We start from the raw sequence: 26647 nt of genomic DNA, 5'->3' as shown, positions 1-26647 counted from the left end.
GGTCCCCGGAAACTTGTGTTCAAGGGACTGAGGACCTCCTGAAGACTCTGGGGGAGCTAGGCTACCGAGCCTCAGCAACAAAGGCTCAGATCTGCAAGTCGGAGGTAACTTATCTGGGGTACCTATTAAAAGGGGGGCAACGCTGGCTAACCAAAGCCCGAAAGGAAACAGTCCTACGCATCCCTAGACCCCAGTCAACACGGCAAGTGAGAGAATTCCTGGGGTCGGCAGGTTTCTGTAGGTTATGGATACCCAGATTTGCTGAGTTAGCCAAGCCCCTATACCAGGCAACAAAGGAACGGCAGCCCTTCAATTGGACGGAAGAGGCTGAGCTGGCCTTTCAGCAAATCAAAACTGCCTTGTTATCAGCCCCCGCGCTGGGGCTCCCTGATGTCTCCAAGCCCTTCCACTTATACGTGGATGAAAGTAAGGATGTTGCAAAAGCCGTGTTAACACAGTACCTAGGCCCCTGGCAGAGGCCAGTTGCCTATTTGTCAAAAAAATTAGATTCAGTGGCTGCTGGCTGGCCACCCTGCCTCCGGATAATCGCGGCGACCGCCCTAATGGTCCGAGACGCTGATAAACTTATCATGGGGCAAGAGTTGCGCGTTATAACCCCGCATGCCATTGAAGGCGTCCTCCGGCAGCCACCGGACCGATGGATGAGTAACGCCCGGCTCACCCACTATCAAGGACTGCTGTTAAACCCCCTCAGAATAACTTTTCTGCCCCCAACCTCTTTAAACCCTGCTTCACTGCTGCCAAATCCAGACTTGGACGCCCCGTCCCATGAGTGCACTGAGATACTGGCTCAGGTGCATGGGGTGCGGGAGGACCTGCAAGATCGTCCGCTCCCCGACACAGAACTCACCTGGTTCACTGATGGCAGCAGCTATGTCCACCAAGGCCAGCGGTATGCAGGAGCGGCTGTAACGTCAGAGACTGAGGTAATCTGGGCGGAACCCTTGCCTCCAGGGACATCGGCCCAAAGAGCTGAACTGATAGCCCTTACACAGGCCCTCACCCTAGGGGCAGAGAAAAAACTAACAGTATACACGGATAGCCGCTATGCTTTCGCTACTGCGCACATACATGGGGCCATCTACAGAGAAAGGGGACTATTAACAGCCGAAGGCAAAGAAATAAAAAACAAGCAAGAGATCCTAGCTCTATTAACTGCTTTGTGGAAACCAAAGAAATTGGCTATCGTACATTGCCCTGGGCATCAGAAACCAACTACGCCAATTGCTCGAGGCAACTTCTTAGCCGACCAAACCGCAAGGAGCATAGCAAAAGCTCCCAGTCAGCTCCTCGCGCTCCAGTTCCCCATCCTGGCCCGCGAAATTTGCCATGTTTTCCCGACTATACCGAACAGGATCGCGAATGGATGAACACGCTTCCCCTAAAACAGGTTAAAAATGGGTGGTGGACTGATATAAATGACCAAACCATCCTACCAGAAAAATTAGGACGGCAGGTGTTGGAACACATCCACCGGACAACCCACCTGGGTGCCCGGCGAATGATGGACTTAATCAGGCACGCCAAGTTTAGAATCAGGCACATAGCTGAACTGGCCAGCGATGTCACAACAAATTGCAAAGCCTGCCAACTAAACAACGCTTGCCCCCAAACCCAGACCACCGCAGGAATTAGGTGTAGAGGAACTAGGCCTGGTATCTATTGGGAAATAGACTTTACTGAGATAAAGCCTGGAAAATATAGGTATCAGTACTTACTTGTCTTTGTAGATACTTTTTCAGGATGGACAGAAGCGTTCCCAACTAAGAGAGAAACTGCTCAGGTTGTAGCAAAGAAAATTTTGGAAGAAATCCTCCCCAGGTATGGCTTTCCCATCCAAATAGGGTCAGACAATGGACCAGCCTTCGTTGCTAAGGTAAGTCAGGATTTGGCTTCCATTCTGGGGGCAAATTAGAAATTACATTGTGCTTATAGGCCCCAAAGCTCAGGACAGGTAGAAAGGATGAATCAGACTCTGAAGGAGACCTTAACTAAATTGACCATGGAGACTGGCGCTAATTGGGTAGTACCTCTCCCCTACGCTCTGTTCCAGGCCCGAAATACCCCTTACAGACTAGGCCTCACACCATATGAAATCATGTATGGCAGACCCCCACCACTGGTCCCAGTCTAAAACCTGAAACTTACTCAAACCTGAAACTGAAAATGTCTCTGAGCTCCTGTTCTCCTTACAAGCCTTACAGAAAATTCACCAGGAAATTTGGCCCAGACTACGAGAACTGTACGAGGCAGGACCTCCGCCGACGCCTCATCCATTCCAGCCGGGAGACTGGGTCCTAGTCAAGCGCCACCGGCAAGAAACTCTTCAACCCAGGTGGAAAGGACCACTGCAAGAACTCCTGACTACTCCCACCGCTCTCAAAGTAGAAGGCATCGCTTCGTGGATCCACTACACACACGTCAAACCAGTGGACCCAACATCCGACCTTCTCGAGCCGTCTGGAGCACCGGTTACATGGACTGTAGACAAAGCTAAGAACAATCCCTTAAAGCTAACCCTGCGCCGTCATCCCCATAGCCGTAACCATGTCTAGCTTACCTATGCTTTTATGCCTTATGCATCTGACTCTCCTCACTGCTGCGCCGTCTAATCCCTATGTCTGGAGGTTCTGGCTCTATGAGAACAAAACTCACCCCAGGGAAACCCCCCAAGCGGGTAAACTGCTAGCTAGCGCAGACTGCCCCCCCTCAGGGTGTAATACTATAGTTTACCTCAATTTCACTAGGTTCCAGATTGCCCAACCAGCAATACCCATGATCTGTTTTGAATATGATCAAACTGAATATAATTGTAAAAATTATTGGTGGCACCAGAGTGCAGGTTGCCCATATAGCTACTGTAAGACGCACTCTGTCCGATACTGGAGAGAACGACAAGGGTGGTATTTTTACAAAACTGAGTCTCCCGTCACTTACACTTGGATAATTAGAGACCCATGGGACTCTCGGTGGACAACCCCACAACATGGGGGAGTATATTACTCATCAACTAGTACCTGGCCCAGTAGCCATTTATATCTGTGGAGAAGTCTAGTCCAGATTCAACCCTTAATCCACACACAAATCCACAGGCAAGAAACCAAGCTATCACAAGACTTGCAGCCCTTCTCCTGGCTAACTCTATTACGGGAAGGGCTAGCGTTCGCCAGCCTCACTGGTTTAGGCGACCTGTCCTCTTGCTTTATGTGTGCAACCCTAGGAAGACCACCATTAACGGCTGTTCCTCTATCCTCCCCTCCCACAAACTATACAGGTTTTAACTCATCGATAGTCACGATACCCGATGTGGCCCTGTACCGTGACCCATACCAAGAGAAATACCCCTATTGTTATTCGGCATTTAGCAACAGCCTCTGTAACCAATCAGCTACATACCCTAATAGTCCCATATATGCTCCCCCTGGTGTGTTCTTCTGGTGTAATATGACTCTGTTAAAAACTCTGTCCAAAAGCATCTCTGACGGACAGTTGTGTATCCCTGTTACCCTAGTTCCCCGACTGACACTGCTAACCCCGGCAGAGTTCATAGGCTGGGCAGGGACCGCCCCAACTAAAACTGCGCGACATAGACGAGCAGTTTTTCTACCACTAATTGCCGGAATATCCTTAACCACCTCTGTCGTCGCAGCGGGGTTAGCAGGAGGGGCCCTACAACACTCCATGATAGAAAACGACAAGCTGTTACAACAATTCTCTGTTGCTATGGAAGACTCCGCCTATTCCCTAGCCTCCCTTCAGCGGCAGCTCACCTCCCTAGCACAGGTCACCCTTCAAAACCGCAGAGCCTTAGACTTACTCACGGCTGAGAAAGGAGGTACCTGTATGTTCCTCAAAGAAGAATGCTGTTTCTATATAAATGAGTCAGGGTTAGTTGAGGAAAGAGTCCAACGCCTACACGAACTAAGCTTAGAAATGAAAAAGCAACAATTCACTACAGCCGCTAACAATTGGTGGAGCTCTTCAATGTTTTCCCTTCTGGCACCCCTTTTAGGCCCCCTAATGTCTTTACTACTTCTATTCACTATAGGCCCCTGTGTGGTAAATAAAATTTTACAATTTGTCAGAGAAAGGTTTGATACCATCCAACTAATGGTCCTCCGTAGCCATCACCAGCCTCTCCTGCACCCAGAAAGTGAGGCTATATTATAAGACTCTGGAAATCCAAGATTGGACATCCAGTTACTTATGAGAAGGGGGAAATGAAAGGACACAAAGATAGATGTGTACCCGCCCCCCACCCGCTACACCCTTGTTCTGCTCTCTAATCTTTGCACATACCAGAGATTTCGTAAGTTCTGTGAGTACCTGGTTTTCTGCACGTACCAGAGATTTTGTTTTGCACATACCAGAGATTTTGTAAGTTCTGAGGCAAGGTCACAAGACGTGTTTAAGTAAGATAAACTCTTGCTGCCATAAACCTGCTCTCCCGCCTCAAAGTTTGAACCAAAATATCAGAAATGGCAGGAACCAATCATAGTTAGCCAAATCGCCTTGTTCAAACACTAGCCAATCATATATCTGATTTGTATAATAACTCTATGCCCACTTTTCTTAGACTATATAACATTGTTCGGAGCTGAGTGGGGGAGCTCTCCTGCCCGTCTCGTTTCACGAGCGAGGGAGAGTTCCAGGTTCGAACCTGTAATAAAGATCCTTGCTGCTTAGCTTTGACTCTGGACTCTGGTGGTCTTCTTCGGGGAATAAACGGTCTGGGCATAACACTTGCTGTATGTATCAGGAAACAAACCTATTATGGTTACTTTCATAGTATTCATAATATTTATGATTTTATGAATTTTTGTCATACTTCTTATTCTTCATCTTATGTCTCCTAATCTTTCTATATTTCACAGAGAATTTGCTCACTCACTGAGAGTCACAAGGTCTTCCTTAGTTCAAGCTTTCCTAAACCTAGCTGATCATCAAAACCACCTGGGGAGATTTTCAAAAATATAATGCCCATTTCTCACTCCAGTGCTAAATCTCTTGGGGCCATTTTCTGCACGCGTGCACACACACACACACACACACACACAGACATGCATACCCTAGTGAAACTAACGGTCTCTATCTATGAGGGTTTTCATTGCCCTGAAAATTATGTTTTGTTAATACCGAGAATATCATCGTATGCTTCCTTTTGGCAGTAAAATGTGAAAAACGGTATTTATTTGTCCTAAGAGTAATGTAGGAGGCTAAATATGTCATCCCAAATCCTCTTTAACATAAAGACAATTTTGAGCTGATTATTTTGAGAAACAGCAAACACAGAGAAACTCTGAGGACACAGCATAAGTTTTTTTTGTAAGGGAAATTTACATCTATAAAGGGAATCTCCATTTGTAAGGGTGCCTCTCTCTTTCTGTACTAGGAAGAGAAGGATAACTCTTGTCAATGGAGAATGCACTGCGTTAAATCTGCATAATAAATCTTACCCTTGTTTACTATACCTTTCCTGGTCACCTTCCCAAAACTTGCCTCCCCTGCTCAGAGGCCCCAGATCACTTTTCCTTTGTCGGTATTATTAAAAGAAAAACTTCAGACAAATTAAATTTAAAAGAGTTTGATTGAGTAAAGAACGATCCACCAATTGGGCAGCTCTGAGAACCAAAAGAGGTTCAGAGCAACTCTGTTTGCTGTCACATGGTGGGATAATATTTATGGAGGCCAGGCGCGGTGGCTCACGCCTGCAATCCCAGCATTTTGGGAGGCCGAGGTGGGCGGATCACGAGGTCAGGAGATAGAGACCATCCTGGCTAACAAGGTGAAACCCCGTCTCTACTAAAAATACAAAAAATTAGCCAAGCGTGCTGGTGGGCACCTGTAGTCCCAGTTACTCCGGAGGCTGAGGCAGGAGAGTGGCATGAACCCGGGAGGCGCAGCTTGCAGTGAGCCGAGGTTAGCGCCACTGCACTCCAGCCTGGGTAACAGGGCGAGACTCCGTCTCAAAAAAAAAAAAAAAAAAATATGGACAAAAAAAAGAAAGTGACATACAGAAAATGGAAGTGAGGTACAAAAACAGCCACGTCAGTCACAACTTTATTTGTCTTATTTGAGCATGGTTTGAACAGTTGCCCATTAGCGATTGGCCAAAACTCTGTGATTGGCATAAGAGTAGGTTACAGTCTGTTTACACATCCAGTTAGGTTACAGTTCCCTATTTTTGGAGAACTTTTAGTCCAAAGTTAAAAAATAAAAGGAGTCAGCTTTAACATAATTTAACCATATATAAGTCTAAATTCTTTTTTTTTTTTTGAGATGGAGTCTCACTGTGTCACCCAGGCTGGAGTGGAGTGGCGGGATCTCGGCTCACTACAACCTTCACCTCCTGGGTTCAAGCGATTCTCCAGCCTCAGACTCCTGAGTAGCTGGGACTGGAGGTGCGTGCCACCATGACCCGCTAATTTTTGTATTTTTAGTAGAAATGGGGTTTCACTGTGTTAGCCAGGATGGTTTCGATCTCCTGACCTCATGATCCTCCCATCTCAGCCTCCCAAAGTGCTGGGATTACAGGCATGAACCACCGCGCCTGGCCCTATAAGCCTAAATTCTAAACACTCCTTTGAGTTACTCATTTCTGGGTATTTCCTTGTGTTACATGTGCAAATACACATGTTGTTACCAGTGGCAAATCCAACAGGTCTACAGCAAACTCAATCCTTGCCTCTTTGGAGGAAAGAATTTAGCCACCAGGCAGAAGTAGACTCAAGGCAGAGGGAGAAACTGAGGCAAGTTTTAGAACAGGAGTGAGAGTTGATTATAAAGTTTTAGAGCAGGAACGAAAGGAAGTAAAGTTCAACTTGGAAGAGGGCCAAGCCAGTGACTTGAATGATCCAAGTGGCCCAGCCAGCCCTTGACTTGAGATTTTATACATTGGCATGGTTCCAGGCTTTTCCTTTCTCCTCCCCTGCTTTTTCCCTTGGGGTGGGCTGCCTGCATATGCAGTGGCCTGCCAGCACTTGGGAAGGGCCACATGCACGGTGTGTTTACTAAAGTTGTGCACATATTCATTCCAGGTATTTTTCTCTTTTTTTTTTTTTTTTTTTTTTTTGAGACGGAGTTCCGCTGTTGTTGCCCAGGTTGGAGTGCAATGGCATGATCTTGGCTCACCACAACCTCCGCCTCCCGGGTTCAAGCAATTCTCCTGCCTCAGCCTCCTGAGTAGTTGGGATTACAGGCATGCACCACCAAACCCAGCTAATTTTGTTTTTTTATGTTTTTTAAGTAGAGATGGAGTTTCTCCGAGTTGGTCAGGCTGATCTTGAACTCCTGACCTCAGCTGATCCACCCGCCTTGGCCTCCCAAAGTGCTGGGATTACAGGCGTGAGCCACCGGGCCCAGCCAGAGGTATTTTTCTCTTACCAGTTACCAGTTGAGCATTCCTAGAGGAAGGTCATATACCAGCTGAACCTATTTTGCCTCTTAGTGTGCACGTGTGAGCCCACTAGCCCAGCTTCTGAAATCTTATCAGGAACCTCCTGATCATCAGCTTCAGGTGTGTTCTGTCTGCTGGGAGACTGTATTTAGCCTCCATGTATAAGTGCGAACATGCAGTGTTTGGTTTTCTGTTCTTGCGCTAAACGTGGTTTTGATATTTTTGGGCCAGTTGAAGCTATCAACAAAGGAAAATATAAATAAATGTTCAAAATGGAAACTTGTCAATACTCACTGTTTTCAAAAGTACCTATAATTTTCCTATTTTGAAATAAAATCTTGATATTAAACACACCATTGCAAAAATATTAAGATAAAATATTTGCATGAATAAAGAAAGGCAAAACCTATTAATACATAATGACAAAGTACTATGCCAGTGTTCAAATAAAAACTTGAGACAAATTAAATTAACAGAGCTTAACTGAGCAAAGAATGATTCATGAAGGGGGCAGGCCCCAGAATCAGAACATGTTCAGAAAGACTCTGTCATCACAACCAGCAAGTAGTCAAACAACATTAATGGACAGAGAAAAGGAAATGAGGTACAGAAACAGCTCAACAGCTCCATTGGTTACAACTCAGTGCAGCCTTATTTGAACCTGGTTTGAACAGTTAACTGCCTATGACTGGCTGAAGCTCAGCTGCTCTGATTGGCTGAGACTCAGCTATTTGTTATAAAACCATACTTATAAATTAGGCTTTCAATTTGTTTACATACTGAGTTAGACTGCAGTTTGTTACACAGAACTGGTATGGAGGCCTCTAAAGCCGAAATTTAGTTTGATTTAAAACCAGTCTAACGATCAATATTAAAAGTAATCTTAAATTAGAATAACCATAAAACAGAAGTTCAGGATTAACCTGAAGGCAAAGCTATAAACCAGATTAAATGCATATAAATTAGTCTTGTAATTCTAAAGACAATAATTATAGAAGTAGCTGACATTTACTGAATGCTAACTCTATCCTTGACATGTATTCATTATAATGTTATCTCTAATACAATCTTTACAATCACCCTCTGAAATGGAGTTTCAATAACTATTTCCATTATTCAAATGATGAAGCTGGGTTAAAGATACTAACTTACCTAAGTTAGATAAGTTTGTATTTACCTAACTTACGTATACTTGTACAATGTATACTTAATACAAGTATGGGCTGGGCACAGTGGCTCATGCTTGTAATCCTAGCATTTGGGGAGGCCGAGGCAGGCGGATCACATGAGGTCAGGAGTTTGAGACAAGCCTGGGCAACATGGTGAAAACCTGGTTCTACTAAAAATTCAAAAAAAAAAAAAAAAAATTAGCTAGGTGTGGTGGCGGGCGCCTGTAGTCCCAGCTACTCTGGAAGCTGAGGCAGGACAATCACTTGAGCCTGGGAGCGGGAGGTTGCAGTGAGCCAAGATTGTACCACTGCACTCCAGCCTGGGCAACAGAGCAAGACTGTCACAAAAACAAAACAAAACAAGTATCCTTGTACTAAGTGCTTCAGCCACAACTTGAATCCCAACCAGCCTGACTACAAAGGCCTCTCTCATGAGTGAAATAATTTGGGGACAAGATATGATCATTACAGCCTCCAATTACTAAGCATCTAATACCATATAGCTTGACAGTTACATAGTGCTTAGCACAGCTCCTACTATCCTCCAGGCAGTCAATATTTGTTGAATGAATATTTACTTCCTACTTCCAAAAAGCATTTCCTTATATTTTTCTTAACTATTCAGCACAGTGGTGTGGCTAGCCCAGGGTACCTTCCCACCTAGATAAAATGAAGGCCGCAGTGACCAAGGTATTCTTCCTTGGCTCTCCTGGTTCTAGGCTTTATGCAGACCACTCACTGCCCATTTCTTCTGCCAGTGCATTGCTGCAGCAGTATTCTGTTTGGGTGAGTTACAACTTTCTTCACATTAATTACTCTGATTAACTCCTACAAAAGTTGTACTTGTAGTATAGCTCCTCTGACTACACTAGGAAGTCCCCTTCTCCTCAACAAGAATGTAAGTGGCCCTTTCTTGGGGTGGGCTATCTTTACCCTTCCCTGCTCTGACCCATTTATGATGATTCTTTAATTTCAGAGGATTGGCCTCATCCTTAAATCCAAACTATAACCCTTATATGGAGCCTCTAGCCCACTGTAATGGTCTGGGTTTGTTGGTTTTTTTTCTTTTCCTTTCCTTTTTCAAGAATTGGGGTGAGGCTTAGTCATTTACTTTTAAAGACTTAGTAAGTTAGTAAAGTAAAATGGGTGAATTAGTAAATATTAGAGAGAAACACCTAATTTTAAGCAAAGCAGATGACATACAACTATTCTAAAAGAAAAACAAGCAGAGCTGTGGAAAAGAAGGAAATTTAAAAATAGAGAAAGAGGAAGAAGACCAGCAAGAGCCTAAAGAAGTGAAATCTGTGAAACCTAAAAAGGAAAAGTTTTTACGTATTTTTCTTTCTGAAGAAAACCAGGGATTGTGTTTAAAGCCAGACTTTCAAGATGTTTCTGATATACTAAAGAACAAGTAAGAATGGAAAGGAGGCCGGGCATGGTGGCTCATGCCTGTAATCCCAGCGGTTTTGGGGGCTGAGGCAGGTGGATCACAAGGTCAGGAAATCAAGAACATCTTGGCCAACATGGTGAAACCCCGTCTCCTCTACTAAAAATACAAAAATTAGTCCAGCATGGTGGCACACACCTGTAATCCTAGTTACTCAGGAGGCTGAGGTAGGAGAATCACTTGAACCCAGGAGGCAGAGGTTGCAGTGAGCGAAGATCATGCCATTGCACACCAGCCTGGGTGACGAGAGCGAAACTCCATTTCAAAAAAAAAAGGATGGAAAGGAATGGCCAGGCGCGGTGGCTCACGCCTGTAATCCCAGCATTTTAGGGGGCCAACGCAGGTGGATTACCTGAGGTCAGGAGATCGAGACCATCATGGCTAACACGGTGAAACTCCCTCTCTACTAAAAACACAAAAATTAGCCAGGTATGGTGGCACGCAACTGTAGTCCCACTTACATAGGAGACTGAGGCAGGAGAATCACTTGAACCCAAGAGGCAAAGGTTGCAGAGGTTGTTTTGTATGAAAACAAAACAAAACAAAACAAAAAAAGGAAAGGAAATAGAAAAATAGCAGTCTTATCAAAATATAGAAGGCTCGGCCGGGCGCGGTGGCTCATGCCTGTAATCCCAGCACTTTGGGAGGCCAAGGCGGGCAGATCACAAGGTCAGGAGATCGAAACCATCTTGGCTAACATGGTGAAACCCATCTCTACTAAAAATACAAAAAATTAGCCGGGCGTGGTGGCGGGCGCCTGTAGTCCCAGCTACTCGGGAGGCTGAGGCAGGAGAATGGCGTGAACCCAGGAGGCGGAGTTTACAGTGAGCCGAGATCACGCCACTTCACTCCAGCCTGGGCGACAGAGTGAAACTCTGTCTCAAAAAAAAAAAAAAAAAAAAAAAATATATATATATATATACACACACACACACACACACACACACACACGTGTATATATGTATATAGAAGGCTCAGCAGCTGTGTACACCTGTTGAGCTGATGGGAACTGGAACCCTAAATTATTGCAACAGTTAATTCTACTTTTGTATCTTTTTATATCTTTGTCATGGGAAATGAGTTAATGTATATTTTATTTACTTTATTCCCAGATACTTCAATATCATGATATATTTTTCTTCTTAAAGATATCTTATGGCCAGGTGCAGTGGCTCATACCTGCAATCCTAGCACTTTGGGAGGCCGAGGCAGGAGGACTGCTTGAGGCCAGGAGTTCGAGACCACTCGGAAATATAGTAAAACCCCATCTCTACAAAAATAAAAATTTTAATTAGCCAGATGTAGCCAGGCATAGTGGCAGGCGCCTGTAATCCCAGCTACTCGGGAGACTGAGTCAGGAGAATAGCTTAAACCTGGGAGGCAGAGGTTGCAGTGAGCCAAGATCTCGCCACTGCACTCCAGCCTGGGTGACAGAGCAAGACTCTGTCTCAAAAAAAAAAAAAAAACAAAACAAAAAAGAAAATTAGCCAGATGTTGTGGTACGTGCCGGTAGTCCCAGCTACTCAGGAGGCTAAGGTGGGAGGATCACTTGAGCTAGGAAGTTGAGGTGGTTGAGCCATGACTGCGCCACTGCACTCCAGCCTGGGTGACACATTGAGATCCTGTTTCTAAAAATATATACAGATATTTTATTTTAAACGTGTGTGTGTGTGTGTGTGTGTGTGTGCTCTAAACCATTTTTTTTTTGTTTTTTATTTTAGTAATATATTTTTTTCATTTTTACTTTGCAGGAGCAAGATCTAAACCATTTCTAATAAATGAAGCTGAAGAAGACTGTGATTTTTATGCCAAACTCCATTTATCCCTCTTCTTGGGAACTGTCTGGATGGTATTTTCCAGTTGGATGTGCTGCACACGACATGTTCTGGAGACAGCAGAAGTGACAGACGCCACCTCAGCATGGGCACTCTGCTCCCTCTCATCACTTGCAGACCAGACATGACTGCAGACTGTCATTATGCAGATGGTGACAGTCCCTGGGGAGCAGAGCTGCCCTTCTGACTGGACTGCTCCCGTTGGAAGAGTTAAGTGAGAAAGAAAGAAACTTTTTGTTATAGCAGCTTGGCCTAACACAACTATACTGTCTATTCTTGCAAGGTCACATTGCCTTCCAAATCAGTAGAGCCATCGCTACAAATCACATTCTGAGCAGCACTAGCTTCTGCCAACAGTCACGATCAAGAAAATGAACAGGGACCAGGTGGGGTGGCTCACACCTGGAATCCCAACTTTGGAAGGCCGAGTTAGACAGATTACTGGAGGTCAGGTGTCCCAGACCAGATTGGCCAACATGATGAAACTTTATCTCTGCTAAAAGTACACACACACACACACACCACACACACACCCCACACACACACAGAGAAATTAGACGGGTGTGTTGGCAGACGCTTGTAATCCCAGCTACTTGGGAGGCTGAGGCAAAAGAATCGCTTGAACCCGGGAGGCAAAGGTTTCAGTGACCCAAAATTGCACCACTGCACTCCAGCCTGGGCAACAGAGAGCCTACATCTCAAAAATTTAAAAAAAGACAGAAAGAAAAAGAAAAAAGAAAATGAACCGGTAATGAAAAATCAGTCAGAGAATGACTTCATATTGACAAGTTTCACATACATCTTAAATCTCGCTCTTCTTTGACCTAGAATTCTGTGTAAGCAGTTACTGAGGTTTCTGCATCTACTGTTTATGGAGACATGAGCATTGAGATTTAGTAAACAGCAAAAGCATTCACTGTTTACTCCCTTTAGGTCTTGTCAGTGCTTTTCAGCAAGGTGGCAAAGGTAGCCAAGTGACAGCTAAGAAAGAATTTCCTGACCGCAGTTGTCCACTTAACTGTGGCATTTCCATCTTCTTTCATTCCTATTACATCACTAGTGTAGCTCGTATTTCACTGTGAGAAACAAAAAGCGCGAATGTTTCCTGTTTGCCATCAGAACTGAAAGCTTTATTTGAGTTTATTTTACAAATTGACTGAAGTGTCACGACACATTGGTATAAATTCCCTTCACGAGTACCTATTTTGCACACCAGCTTTTTGTACCTATAAGCTAAGAAATACAACCACATTGTCCATCCCTAAAATTATTCAAATAGACAACCACTAATCTATGTGGAACATTTGTTTAGACTCAATTACTACTTCAAGCATATATCATTAAAGCTAAATCTGTGTACACTGACATTCTATTTGCATCCTCACTTGCTAAAATAATTCCAGTTTCAAGTATAAAATGTCCTGTGTGTGCAGGTTTTTTCCCCTACTTTAACTGCTTTAAAATATAAAATTCATAGACCCCACAAGAATTAATTCATTCTTTGCTTTTTTCAAATTGTCAAAATCTACTTGTCAGCATATTAATGCAGGGTATTTACTGAATCTATTAAACACTAATCAATATGAGAAAAAATCTTTTACTCTAATGAAAAAGGAAGTTCAGGAGGAAGACTAACTTTCTTACCTATGTAGATGTAAGGTAATACACATTAAAGAAGTATTAGGGAGAGGAAATTCAAAGAGAACTGTCATATCTGTACTGGACCCATCTGTGCACGCTTTGATTTGGAGTCTGCATGAGGACATAATATTTGAATTCCCTCGTAATTACCGCAGCTTTGTGGACCAGAAAACTAACACCAAAATGTATAAACAAGCTAGGTGTGGTGGCTCACACCTGTAATTCCAGTGACTTGGTAGGCTGAGGTGGGAGGATTGCTTGAGGTCAGGAGTTTAAGACCAGCCTGGGCAACACAGTGAGACCCTGTCTCTATATTTAAATGTATATATGTCAGACATGGTGGCTCATGCCTGTAATCCCAACACTTTGGGAAGTCAAGGTGGGTGGACTGCTTGAGGCCAGGAGTTCAAAACTAGCCAGGACAACGTAGTGAGACCCCATCTCTACAAAATAAAAAAAAATTAGCCAGATGTGGTGGCCCACACCTGTGGTCCCAGTTATTCCAGTGGCTGAGGTAGGATGATTGCTTGGTCCCAGGAGGTCGAGGCTGCAATGAACTGTGACTGCACCACTGCACTCCATCCTGGGTGACACAGAGAAAGACCCCATCTCAAAAATGACGTAATTAAAAATTTATAAACAGGCTAGGAACAGTGGCTCATGCCTAATCCCAGTAACTCAGGAGGCCCAGATAGGAAGATTGCTTGAGCCCAGGAGTTCAAGACAGTATGGGTAACACAATGCCAGCTACTCAAGAGGCTGAATCAGGACAACTGCTTAAGCCCAGGAGTTCAAGGCTGCAGTGAGCTATGATCATGCCACCGCACTCCAGCCCAGGTGACAGGTCAAGACCCTAGCCCTACAAGAAAATGAAAAAAAAGTACAAATAGAAGAAAGACAATGGCAGGGACACACTATGAAGGATTATATATGATAGAGAGGAAACAAAATATTAACTAGGCCATGACAAATCAGCTCCAATCTTGAGATTTAATATAGCCAACCCGTTTGTTTTCTGAGTATGTCACTGTACACACACTCAGAGATCCCTTAATCAGACAAATCCAGGATACCACTAAACAATGAAAAAAGAAGACAATGCAAGCAGCAAATAAGCACTCTGGTTGACCAAACACTAAAGCTTAAACACATTACTCAGAGCAGAGTATCACGGTTCTGAATTAGAAACTCATTTCTAGTACGACAGGTTGTGTTATTTAAAAAAGAGAAACCCATTTCTTATGATTTTAGAGTCAATTCAGACAAGCACATTGATTAGTGTCTCTAACTGAACACAGAAAATCATAGTGGGAATTGAGGTTGGAAAGTGACAATGGTAAGAGCTTTTATAATGCGAGGAAGTAAACAGGAAAAGTATAATCACAAAGATAAAATTCCCAGCACTAGCTGGGCATGGTGGCTGAGGTCAGTAAACCAAGCACTTTGGGAGGCTGAAGGGGGAGGATTCCTTGAGCTCAGGAGTTTGAGACCCCATCTCTACCAAAAATATTAATTAAAAAATGAGCCAGAGAGAGGCATGGGACAGTGGCATGCACCTGTGGTTCCAGCTACTCAGGACGTTGAGATGGAAGGATCACTTGAGCCAGGGAATTCAAGTCTGCAGTGAGCCATGATCATGCCACTGCACTCCAGCCTGGGCAACAGAGTGAGATCCCATCTCGAAACAAATTAATAAAAAAAAAAAAAAGTCCAAACACTCTGAGATCCCTTTAAGTACAAATGAACTGTCACATTTCAGTCATCTGCAAGTACTAAAGTATTAAACCATATTCAGTTTTTTGTGTTTGTTTGTTTGTTTGTTTTTTGAGACAGAGTCTCACCCTGTTGCCCAGACTGGAGTGTAGTGGCACTATCGCGGCTCACTGCAGCCTCCGCCTCCTGAGTTCCAGCAATTCTCCTGCCTCAGCCTCCCGAGTAGCTGGGACTACAGGTGCGCACCACCACGCCCAGCTAATTTTTGTATTTTTAAGTAGAGGCAGGGTTTCACCATATTGGCCAGGCTGGTCTCGAACTCCTGACCTCATGATCTGCCCACCTTCGCCTCCCAAAGTGCTAGGATTACAGGCGTGAGCCACCGTGCCTGGCCTCATATTCATAATACAAGGCCAGGCACAGTTATTTTATAAAGAAAAATCAGTACACCATAAATTACTTTTTTTTTTTTTTTTTTTTTGAGATGGAGTTTCGCTCGTTACCCAGGCTGGAGTGCAATGCTGTGATCTCAGCTCACTGCAACCTCCGCCTCCTGGGTTCAAGCGATTCTCCTGCCTCTGCCCCCCAGTAACTGGAATTACAGGTGCCCAAGACCACAACCAGCTGATTTTTTGTATTTTTATTAGAGACGAAGTTTCACCATGTTGGCCAGGCTGGTCTCGAACTCCTGACCTCAGGTGATCCACTGCCTCAGCCTCCCAAAGGGCTGGGATTACAGGTGTGAGCCACCACGCCTGGCCCATGAATTACTTCTTAAAGGATTTCATCAAATACAGTTATTTTGCTTTTTGTTTCATATTTTACACAAAAAGGAACTGTTCAAATATTTAGAAAATTCAATTGTGAGAAACAAGGCTAGATAAGGTCTTACTGTAAGTTAACTGATGACAGTGAACTCTCTCTGACCTTTACTCATAGAATCATTGTCATTCACCTAATTTACAACAGGAAGAAATACATTTTTTTCCAACAGCTGTTCTGATCTGATTTACACTACCTGCCCTGGTCCCACTGACCAGTGACATAAGCCTGCAGCCACTATTATTGAACACAACAGTCCTAACTGATGCTTGAAATCTGTTCAACATTTCCTTCTCAACCAGGCTACAGAGAAAACAATCATCAAACTAGGAATTGCTAGAGACTGGATGTGGGATGGCAGTAACCCGAAAGCAAAACACAGCAAGTCATTTTGGAGAAGGCAGTATCTTCAAGATCACAGCAGATTAGTGAAGTTCTATTTTTAACTAGTTACAGTTGACCTGGTTTCTCAAGATGTTTTGAAGATGACACATAAAATCAATGAATTCTCATTTTTGGTTTCAAAAACCATTTTGTCAGTCATAGAATTCAATACTGCAATATCTTTCTCTATTATTTTAGTTTAAAATGCGCATAATTACTTTGTTATTAATAATTCCCAGTACCTTTAGAGTCAAGTTATTTTCATTTAATTTCATATCCTCCAACTAAGTATTTTCCAAAGCTCCATTTCTCTCCAATTAATTCCTTCATTCAAAAATTTGGCAGGGCGTGGTGACTCATGCCTGTAATCCTAGCACTTTGGGAGGCCAAGGTGGATGGATCACTCAAGGTCAGTAGTTCGAGACCAGCCTGGCCAACATGGCAAAACCTCATCTCTATAAAAAATACAAGGCCAGGAACAGTGGCTCACGTCTGTAATCCCAGCACTTTGGGAGGCCGAGGCAGGTGGATCACGAGGTCAGGGGATTGAGACCATCCTGACTAACATGGTAAAACCCTGTTGCTACTAAAAATACAAAAAAAAAATTAGCTGGGCGTGGTGGCACGCACGAGTAGTCCCAGCTATTCAGGAGGCTGAGGCAGGAGAATTGCTTGAACCTGGGAGGTGGAGTTTTCAGTGAGCCGAGATCATGCCACTGCACTCCAGCCTCGGTGACAGAGCAAGACTCCATCTCAAAAAAACAAATAATAAATATACAAAAAATTACTTGGGTGTGGTGGTGGGCACCTGTAATCCCAGCTACTTGGGAGGCTGAGGCAGGAGAACTGCTTGAACCCGGGAGGCGGAGGCCGCACTGAGCCAAGACCACACAATTGCACACCAGGTTGGGTGACAAAGCAAGACTCTGTCTCAAAAAAAAAAAAAAAAAAGCAATTTACTGAGCACACACTCTGCTAGGTACTTGGGTTGGAACCCAGAGATTCAACAGGGAATGTGCCTATTGAGCTGAGTACATTTGGGGAATCAAACTGAATTAAATGTCATCTAGTTTCTCAGTGCCTCTTTGAGATAGCTGTAGACACTCTAGAGATGTACAAAAAAAAATGAGGTCTGAACTTAGGATGTAACAAATAACTGTCTATTTAATGTGAACATGCTACATACTTGAATTTATCCAGTACATTTACCTACATATCAAATTATCAAATGTCCAAAGGATTACAATCTATTTTTCTCCCCAAATGCCTTTCTTCCACATGAGCACTAAATGTCATGGTAAAGTGCTAATGATTCTCAAAATGCAAAACTTGGGGAAAAAATTGTAAAAGATTAACTTTCTTTTAGGAAAAGAAAAAGGACATAAGATAAACTTGAACAAAGTAATGAAATTATCTCCAGATTTTTTTTTTCAAGGCTGAGTGTGGTGATTCACACCTGTAATCCCAGTACTTTGGGAGGCTGAGGTGGGAGGATTGCCTGAGGCCAGGAGTTCAAGACCAGCCTAGGCAACATAGGGAGATCCTCCCCTGCCCCCGATCTCTATGCAAAATAAAAAATTAGCTGAGCATGGTGGTACATGCCTATAGTTCCAGCTACTCAGTAGCCAAGGTGAGAGGATAACTTGAGACCAGAAGGTAGAGGCTGCAGTGAGCCATGATTGTGCCACTGCACTCCAGCCTGGGGGACATGACAACACCCTGTCTCAAAAATAATAAACAAAATTTTAAAATTAAATTTGAAAACAGTTCTGGGCATGGTGACTTAAGTCTGTAATCGCAGCACTTTGGGAGGCTGAGGCAGGAGGATCAGTTAAGCTCCGGAATTTAAGACCAGCCTGGGCAACATAGTGAGACTACATCTCTACTAAAAATTTAAAGAAAAAAAAAAATTAGCTGGGTGTGATAGTGAACGACTACTGTAGTACCAGTTACTTAGAAGGCTGAGGTGGGAGAATCACTTGAGCCCTGAGGTTGAGGCTGCAGTGAGCCATGACTGTGCCATCGCACTCCAGCCTGGGTGACAGAGGGTGACCCTGTCTCAATAAAAACATAATAAAAAAGAAAAAAAAAATCAGGACTTGGAATCCTAATTTGAAAATGAAACAGAACACAGAAGAACCTATCTAAAACAGTAATAGGCTGACAGAAGCCTTTTTAGGAATTCTTGTGTATTCTACTCACACTTGTATAAAATTGTAAGCATCTCCAAATGTTATACAGCTCTAAATAAAGTGGAGAAAAGGGGTAGCCAGGTAATTCAAATAACAGAAATTTTTTCTTCCCAAATTACTTACTGAAGCCATGAAGCAAAACTTACCTACACAAAAATCTAGAGATCTGTGATTAGTAAACATTTAAACCGTTGACAAATTCTTTCCTTGATACTCAACGGCATCCTTCCAAGAATGTGGTTAACCAATGAACTCAATCAAGTTCAGTTGTGTCTATGACTGTGCTGTCTAAATGACTAACTGAAAAGTAAAATATCCAAAATAGCTGCTTTTCTTATGCAGTAAACATACCCCAACACTATGCACACAGGTGCGCCAAATTAGTCTATTTGTGCTGCTGCAACAAAATACCTGTAATTTATAAAGAACAGAAATTTATATTTCTCACAGTCTGGAGGCTGGCAAGTCCAAGATCAAGGCGCTTGCAGGTTCCACATCAGGTGAAGGCCCCTTCTTCACAGATGACACCATCTAGGTGTCCTCCTGTGGCAGAACAAGAGAAGAGCAAAACGGGCCTAAGCTAGTTCCTTCCAGCCCTTTATAGAAAAGGCACTAATTCGTTCATGAAGACAGGGTGCTCATGTCTTGAATCACTTCCCCAAAAGCCCAACCTCTTAATACCACCATAATGGGGATTAACACATGAATTTGGGGTGGTAGGACACATATATTCAAACTATAGCATGTACTTTCCAACATCTTAAAACAGATTCCCGTGATCTCAAGAGGCCAGACTAGACAAAAATTAGGGTATATCTTTGGTTAATCTTTAAAACGTTAAACTCTATATTGAGAGTGAGTGGAATACACAAGTATGACATTAAATTAGACATTCTGCTGACACAAAACTCGCACTTCCTTTTTCATTAGCCAATAGGTACAGCTATAATTGTAGACAGAAATTATAATTAGAAATAATGAGAGCAATTTCTTGGATTCTCCACCTTTAAATTATATTTTATTCAGACTTATCCTTTGAAATTACTCATGATTAGCCTATCTTCTTTATGTGAGAATTTAGGAAACCTATTGCTGTGGCATCTTTACGGAAAAAAAAATGCATCTTTACATGCATACGTGTAAGAAAGTTTCCTACAAACACTACAATTTAAAAACCACTCTATCCAAAAGACATTGTAAAAGTATAATTTTGCATTTTATTCATTCATTCCATCAGCTGGGAATTGCTCTATTGTACAAATACAGTTTTGTACAAAAAAATCACAAAATGTTACAAAATAAAAAAAGTACAAACTGCATTACTTAATAAATATGACTAAAAGTAGTTAAAGTGGCAATGAGATAGATTTTAAGTTGGAAACATTGTTTGACCCAGCAAACCATACAAGCTCTGTTTACAGACATTTCTACATTAATACAGGGCAATCCTATTTCACCTTCTGAAAGAATGTAAAAGAAATATTAAGACAGTGTTCTCCTGCTCTAACTGCCAAGGGTGGCTCCAGACATTTATGCCATTAGTTTATAAATCTCTTAGTTGGATCCAAGAAGTTAAAGCAGGAGGCTTATCTTGTCACAGAGTTTTATACCATATTAACATTCTCTTTATAACAAAATAACAAATGTCAATAAAAACAATTGAGAGCACCAGACGATCTACTCTACATATCAACCAGGGTACAGAATAACCATTCTGCCATCAGCAAATATCAGACTTTCATTCAAGTAAGACCTGGTACTATCCCTTAAAACAGGAAAAAAAAGAAAAAAAACACCTTCCCACAACCTTCCATTAGATAATTTTCTTTAAAAGATTCACCATTTCTAGAAAAATAATGATTTCCAAAACAACAGCTCTGTTTCATCAAAATGGAATGGGCCAAACATCTGGTAACAAGAATGTTTCAATATCCATTTGAAATAATTATCTAAGAATTGTGAAATTCAAATTTCAACAACATAAAATAACTACCAAATCACAAATTCTGTTCAAAATAATACATTTCATATAAAGCACTTCTCTGGATTTATGCCTGAACACATCATAGATGAAGGTACACCAGTTTTTAAAAATGTTGTGCAAAAATACATTTTTATAGAAAATAGACTACCAGGAATGAACAAATTTACACTGTGAGAAATCAGCTTGCAAATTAAGTAGTGCTCACTTTATACAGCAAATTATAAATAGCAATAAAATCACCCAAAGCTATCATGAAACATCATTTAGGTGGCCCAGCAACCTTCAGCTCCGAGAAAACATTCAAAAAGATGATTAAGGCATTACACCTACAATAAAATCTACTAGCAAGTTTGAAAGTGCTATTACCCTGATTAGAGTTCATGTGATTCTCCAAACACAAGTTATGTATGCAATTATTCCCAGGGTGTAAGGTTTTGAGACATTTCAAGAGCATGCATTTTGTTCAATATACATTTTGGATAGGGATATGGCCATAGATTTGGCAAGTTCTTCGTCGCGTTTCCTTTGCACTTGAGTTTGTTTGCACCAGTTGTCGTACTCTGGGTTAGGATAGGAGTGATCAAATACAGCATCATAGTGTCCGTTACTGAGCCAACTGAGCCAAATACTAGGCCTCAGGGAATCCTCTGGGCCCAAATAATGAATCATAGTAGACACCGTGGGGCTCTCCAGCCTCCCTCCAGTAGTTAAGTGGATATTCACATTCAGCATCTGCCCCATGGCCAGCAATTCCGGGTACCCAGCCCATGCCCCGTCTTGGGCAGCAGCGATGATAAACTCCCCCACGTCGCCCTCAATCAGGGGGCTGAAGTGGTCGAGATGGTCGGCGATATAGTGCACCGTCTGCTCCCTCAGCTCCCGGTGCAGGCTCTGGTCCCCATACACCGTCTTGCTGACAGCTCGGTAGAGGCAGTTGCCGTCGGGAATGATGTGGAATCGGTACTTATTCCTCTGCCGCAAGTACTTGTCCTGCTTCTCCACCTCGGCCAGGTACAGGGCCAGCTTCTCGTCTCTGGGATCTGACCTGGAGACGATCACCGGCTCCGCCGCGCTGCTCGGGGCGGTCTCGATGCTCCGGGCTGGGGGTGCCTCGGCCTCTGGGTCGGGCCTCCGCGCCGCGTCCCCACCGGGAGCGTCGCAGCGGTCGCCGCCCCTCTCCCAGCCCCTAGGGCCCCTTTCCACCAAATGCTCTTCGCCCCACGGACCGGGGTCGGGGCTCCCCGGGGTCGGCGCGGGGCCTCGGTGCTTGGCGGCGGCCAAGGCCTGGCGGTGCTCGCTCAGTCGGAAGTTCCGATCGGGCCCCTCCCGTGTCGCGTCCAAGCCCGCGGACTCGGGGCAGTCGGGCCGCAGCAGCTCCTCCAGGAGCCAGGCCGAGGAGCCCCGCCGCGGCGGGACCGGGGCTGCGGGCGCTGGGGCCAGCAGGAGGCAGCGGCCGCGCGGGGCAGCGGCGGAGCCCGCGGTGCCGGGAGCGGGCTCGGGCCCGTGCAGCAGGAGCCTGTCGGCGCCCAGGGCCCGCACGGTGATCTGCGCGGTGGACGTGTAGTGCGGCGGCAGCGGCGGCTTGCAGGACGCGCCAGGCGGGCCGGCGGCGGCAGAGGCGGGCGCGGCGGCCCCGGACACCACCTCGAAGCAGGAGGAGAAGGCGGGCATCTTGGCGGCGGGGACAGCGGCGGCTTCACGGTGCTCGGCGGCCGCGGCGGGCTGGCACTCACCGGTCTCGGGCTCGGGCGCGGCGCCGGCGGCTCCCGGGGGCTGCAGCGAGACCTTGAAGGTGGGGGCGGCGGCGGCGGGTGGCGCGGGGGCGGCGGCCGTGGGACCCGGTGACCCGGAGGGGTAGTGGGTGCAGACGCTGCTGTAGAGCTGCATGTCCCTGCCCGCCGCTCGGCCCCTTATAGGCGCGGCGAGCCCCGGAGCGGGGGACACACCCTCCGGGCCCGGGGGAGGGGGCCGGCGGAGCGCGGTGACCCAACGGCCCCAGAATAGAGATGAGCGCAAGGCCGCTGGCCGCCGCGCGTCAGCAGCCGCGAATAGCGCCCGGGTCCCGGCCAAATTCCTGCTGCGCCACAGCGTGGGGGGGGCGGGGACGGGACGCGAGCTCGACTCCTGCCGGTGCGCTCAGCCCGCAGACCCGGGGCGTCGCGCCCGCTGCAGCTGCTCCGGCCTGCGGCGGCCGCTGGGGACTCACGGAGGAAGCCGCCCGCCTCGTTGGAGCGCGTCCTGCCGGCGAGGAGGAGCGCGGTGCGCGCGGAGGCCCGGGAGGCGGGGCCGCGGTTGTTTACCTCAGGCCTCGCGGCCGCGTCACGTGGACTCGCTGGAATGCGCGGCTTGTCTCGGCGCCCGATTCAGCCGCGTCGGCTCGCCCCGCCCACTCCGGCCCGCGCCCCGCCCCCTGCTCCGCTCCGCCGACGTCACGGGCGTGGCCCTCGTCGCGCGCGCGGGCGGGGCGAGGCCGGGGGCTCGGAGGCCTGAGCAGTCCGGGAATTCCTGGCTGGGCCTCCCGCCCACGTGACTCCCGCAGACCGCTTCCCCGACCTGGGCACGGGTTTCTGCGCTGCACCACTCTCCGCAGCGGCTGCAGTGGGTGCTGCGGGATGGGCGCTTCTTGGAGCGAGTTAGCATGCTCGGAAAGCTTGCTTGGCAGGAAAGCTTCTGGCATGGGTGTGGAGAACAGAATGCTGTTTGGCCTCTGCATGGTCATGGGCTACCATCCCTCCTTGCATCCACTACTGCCTCTTTTATCTTTTTAGAGATGAGGGTCTCACCTATCTCCAAAGCTGGAGTGTAGTGGCGCAGTCCATAGCTCACTGAAGCTTTGACCTCCCGGACTCAAGCGATCCGCCCACCTCAACCCAGGTGTGCACCACCGCCCCCGGCTAATTTTTTTTTTTTTTTTTTAAGGCGAGGGTCTCACTATTACAGTTGCCCAGTCTGGTATCGAACTACTGGCCTCAAGTTGTTTCCCGCCTTGACCTCCCAAAGTGTTGGGATTACAGGCCCTAGCCACCAATCCTGGCACCACGAGTCTTTTCCTCTTTTTTTTTTTTTTTCTTTTCCTTTTTAAGGCAAGGTCTTGCTCTGCCTTCCAGGCTGACTGCAGTGGCGCCATCATGCCCCACTGCGACCTCCACCTCCGAGGTCCAAGCGATCCCCCTTCCTCAGCCTTGCCTTGGGCAGGGATTACAGGTGCCCAGCTAGTTTTACCACTGCGTCTTTTCTATGCACTTCCTTGGACCCACCTGTTAAGGGTGAGTCCTCTAGTGGATTCTCCTGCCCTGCGAAGACAAAACCAACTTTTCTGCACCTCTGACCTATGTCACTTGGCAAATACCTGCTTGGGCGAAAGCAAGGAAGCCTTTTAGCCCTTTATAAACAGCCTTTCTCAGAATACCAAATGCAGTATCACCTAGGGCCTTTTGAAAATAGATGCGATTGCTAGCCAGAGGTCAAAAGCGGTAGAGAAAGTCGTGACCTGCCTTCTGGGGCAAGATAGGCTATAGAAAATACTTCTACCGAGCCTTTTTGTAATACCCACCTTTGTAAGGGAAAGCCAGAGGTAGTGGGAGACTTTTGCTGTATTCTGAGCTTTGATCAAATGCTAAATTAACAGGCTCCAAACATTCAAATTGAACCTAGAGGTTGTCCTAACATTTTAGAGATAGGGAGACTGAACCTGTAGGTGATGTAGGCTGTAATCCGGTCCCCAACCTTTCCAGTAGAATGTGAATTCCATGAATTGAGAGACTTGGGTCTTGCTCTTAAATTTCCATTCCCTAACACAGTACCTGGCACGTAATTGGACCTAATTAATATTTACTAAGTGAATGAGTAGATGGAAAGCGAGTTCCCAAGGTTCGTCAGATAGTGGTGAAGCCAAGATTACTATCCAGGTCCCTTGACCGTAGCCAGGGCTTTTAATTATTTTTGGGCGGTATGACTGGCAGGGTCCCAGCTCAGGTCACTCCAGCCGGTTAGGTAAATTAACTCAGAAGAAGGTAAATGACTGTCTAACTTTTCAAATTCTGGTAACTACTCCTTTGGGAGCTTGAAGCGCTCATGGCTAATTAGGAAAAGGAAATTACCATGCTTGGATTTCATCACTGATTTGTTGAGCATCTATTGCTCTGTGCATGAAGCACTTCACGCTTAACTCTTTCATTAGCTGGTGTTCTGAAACGGAAGACAAGACTATTGGCAAGGCCATCATCAAATAACATTTACCATACCCACTGTGTGCCTAGCAGGGCTAGCATAACTGGAGCCTGAAGGGAGATAAGGAAGATATTATCATTTAAATCCTAAAGCAAGAATAGATTTTAACAGGTTGGGGTAAATGCAGAAAACAACACTAACAACAACAAAAAAAAAAACACTAGGTCCACAGAAGACACACTACCTCTGATGTACCAAGTTAGCAACAGACTAAAACAAAGAGGTGAAGATTTGAAACATTAACATATGAATGCATTTTTAAAAATCTTTTTAGTTGGTCTGGGGGCAGTGGACTATGCAAGACTGCGTATTGACAGTAGGAATCCTTGTCCACCCTGTATCTCAATATGGAAAGACTTCCTAGAGGGGGTGATACTTCAGGAAACCTTCACAGCAGAGATGATGGCAGCTTTGGAACTGGATGTTGTTTTTGGCCCTTGGAAGCTAAGAGAAGACAAGGCCTTGCAGGTGACAGCAAAGAGATTAGGGAGGCAAATCTGATTTCTCGTGAGTTCACATAATTATCTATAATGTAATTAATTAAAATTAATATGCAGGAAAATTGCTACATGATCAGAACGATTGAAGAGTATAAGCTTTCAGGAGGTGAGTTGTTTTTATTCTGATGGTTTACATGACTGTTTTCCCTTCCTCAACTATAAACTCCTCAAAAGGGTCCCAAAACTTAACACAGAATAACTGGTAAAGTTTTTGCTATATACAGTACATTAAAACGTGGGAAGACTATAGATGTGATTTTTTAAAAAACTGTGCAAAGAAGCTGAATCCTGTGTCTTTAGATAAACATTAAATACATCCAATTAAGCTAGAAAAAAATTTCCTAGACTAGGAGCCATGGCTCATGCATATAATCCCAGCACTTCGGGAGGCTGAGGCAGGAGGATCACTTGATCCCAGGAGTTTAAGAGCAGCTGAGGCAACATAGCAAGACCCTGTGTCTGCACAAAATTAAGAAAAAAATTAGCCTGGCATGGTGCCACATACCTGTAGTCCCAGCTACTTGGGAGGCGGAGGGGGAAGAATTGCTTGAGCTCAAAAGTTTGAGGTTGCAGAGAGCCATGACCACACCATTGCACTTCAGCCTGGGTGACAGAACGAGGCCCTGTATCAAGGCGAGGGGGAAAAAAAGACAGCAAGTAGCAAGTGTTGGACAAAATGTGAAGAAGTTAAAATCCTCATATGTTCCCTGTGGGATTGTGAAATGATGCAAATACTTTTTAAACAGCTTAGCTGTTCCTCAAAATGTTACACATAGAGTTACCATATGATCCAGGTAATTCCACTCTTAGGTGTATATAACCAAGAAAAATAAGAACATATCTCCATACAAAAACTTGTATATCACTGTTCATAGTAGTAGTATTCATAATATCCAAAGGGTGAAAACTATCCACATGTCCATCAAATGATGAATGGATAAACCAAGTGTGATATATTCAGACAATGGAATATTATTCAGCCATGAACAAAATGAAGACACATGCTACAACATGGATGAATCTTCAAAACATGCTAAATGAAGAAAGCCAGATACAAAAGGCCACACACTGTATTATTCCAGTTATATGAAATGTCTAGAATAGACAGTAGGCTGAGATGAGGAGGGAATGTGGAGTGACTACTAATGGGCATGGGGTTTTTTTTGGAGTGATGAAAATGGTTTGAAGATAGCTTATGGCTAGTCGAGGGGCTCATGCTTATAATCCCAGCACTTTGGAAGGCCAAGGTGGATAGATCACTTGAGTGCAGGAGTTTGAGACGAGCCTGGGGAACATGGCAAAACCCTGTCCCT

At 45.0% G+C, this 26647-nt stretch overlaps 1 protein-coding gene across 1 annotated transcript; it reads right to left on the bottom strand.

The window, feature by feature from the left end:
- Positions 1 to 19817: 19817 nt before the first annotated feature.
- On the bottom strand, positions 19818 to 22888 carry OTUD1 (OTU deubiquitinase 1). The gene has a single exon (XM_001097857.5). The coding sequence runs from the start codon at positions 22489 to 22491 to the stop codon at positions 21049 to 21051; it is 1443 nt and encodes a 480-aa protein (XP_001097857.3). The 5' UTR covers positions 22492 to 22888; the 3' UTR covers positions 19818 to 21048.
- Positions 22889 to 26647: the final 3759 nt, after the last annotated feature.

This window comes from Macaca mulatta, chromosome 9 (assembly GCF_049350105.2).
Source record: "Macaca mulatta isolate MMU2019108-1 chromosome 9, T2T-MMU8v2.0, whole genome shotgun sequence".
Taxonomy (NCBI): Eukaryota; Metazoa; Chordata; class Mammalia; order Primates; family Cercopithecidae; genus Macaca; species Macaca mulatta.
Note: the sequence above shows the minus strand (reverse complement) of the source record. Positions and strands in the feature narration are given on the sequence as shown.

Coding starts and splice junctions, on each gene's coding strand:
- OTUD1 (XM_001097857.5), bottom strand. CDS start 22,491: ATGCAGCTCTACAGCAGCGTCTGCACCCACTACCCCTCCGGGTCACCG.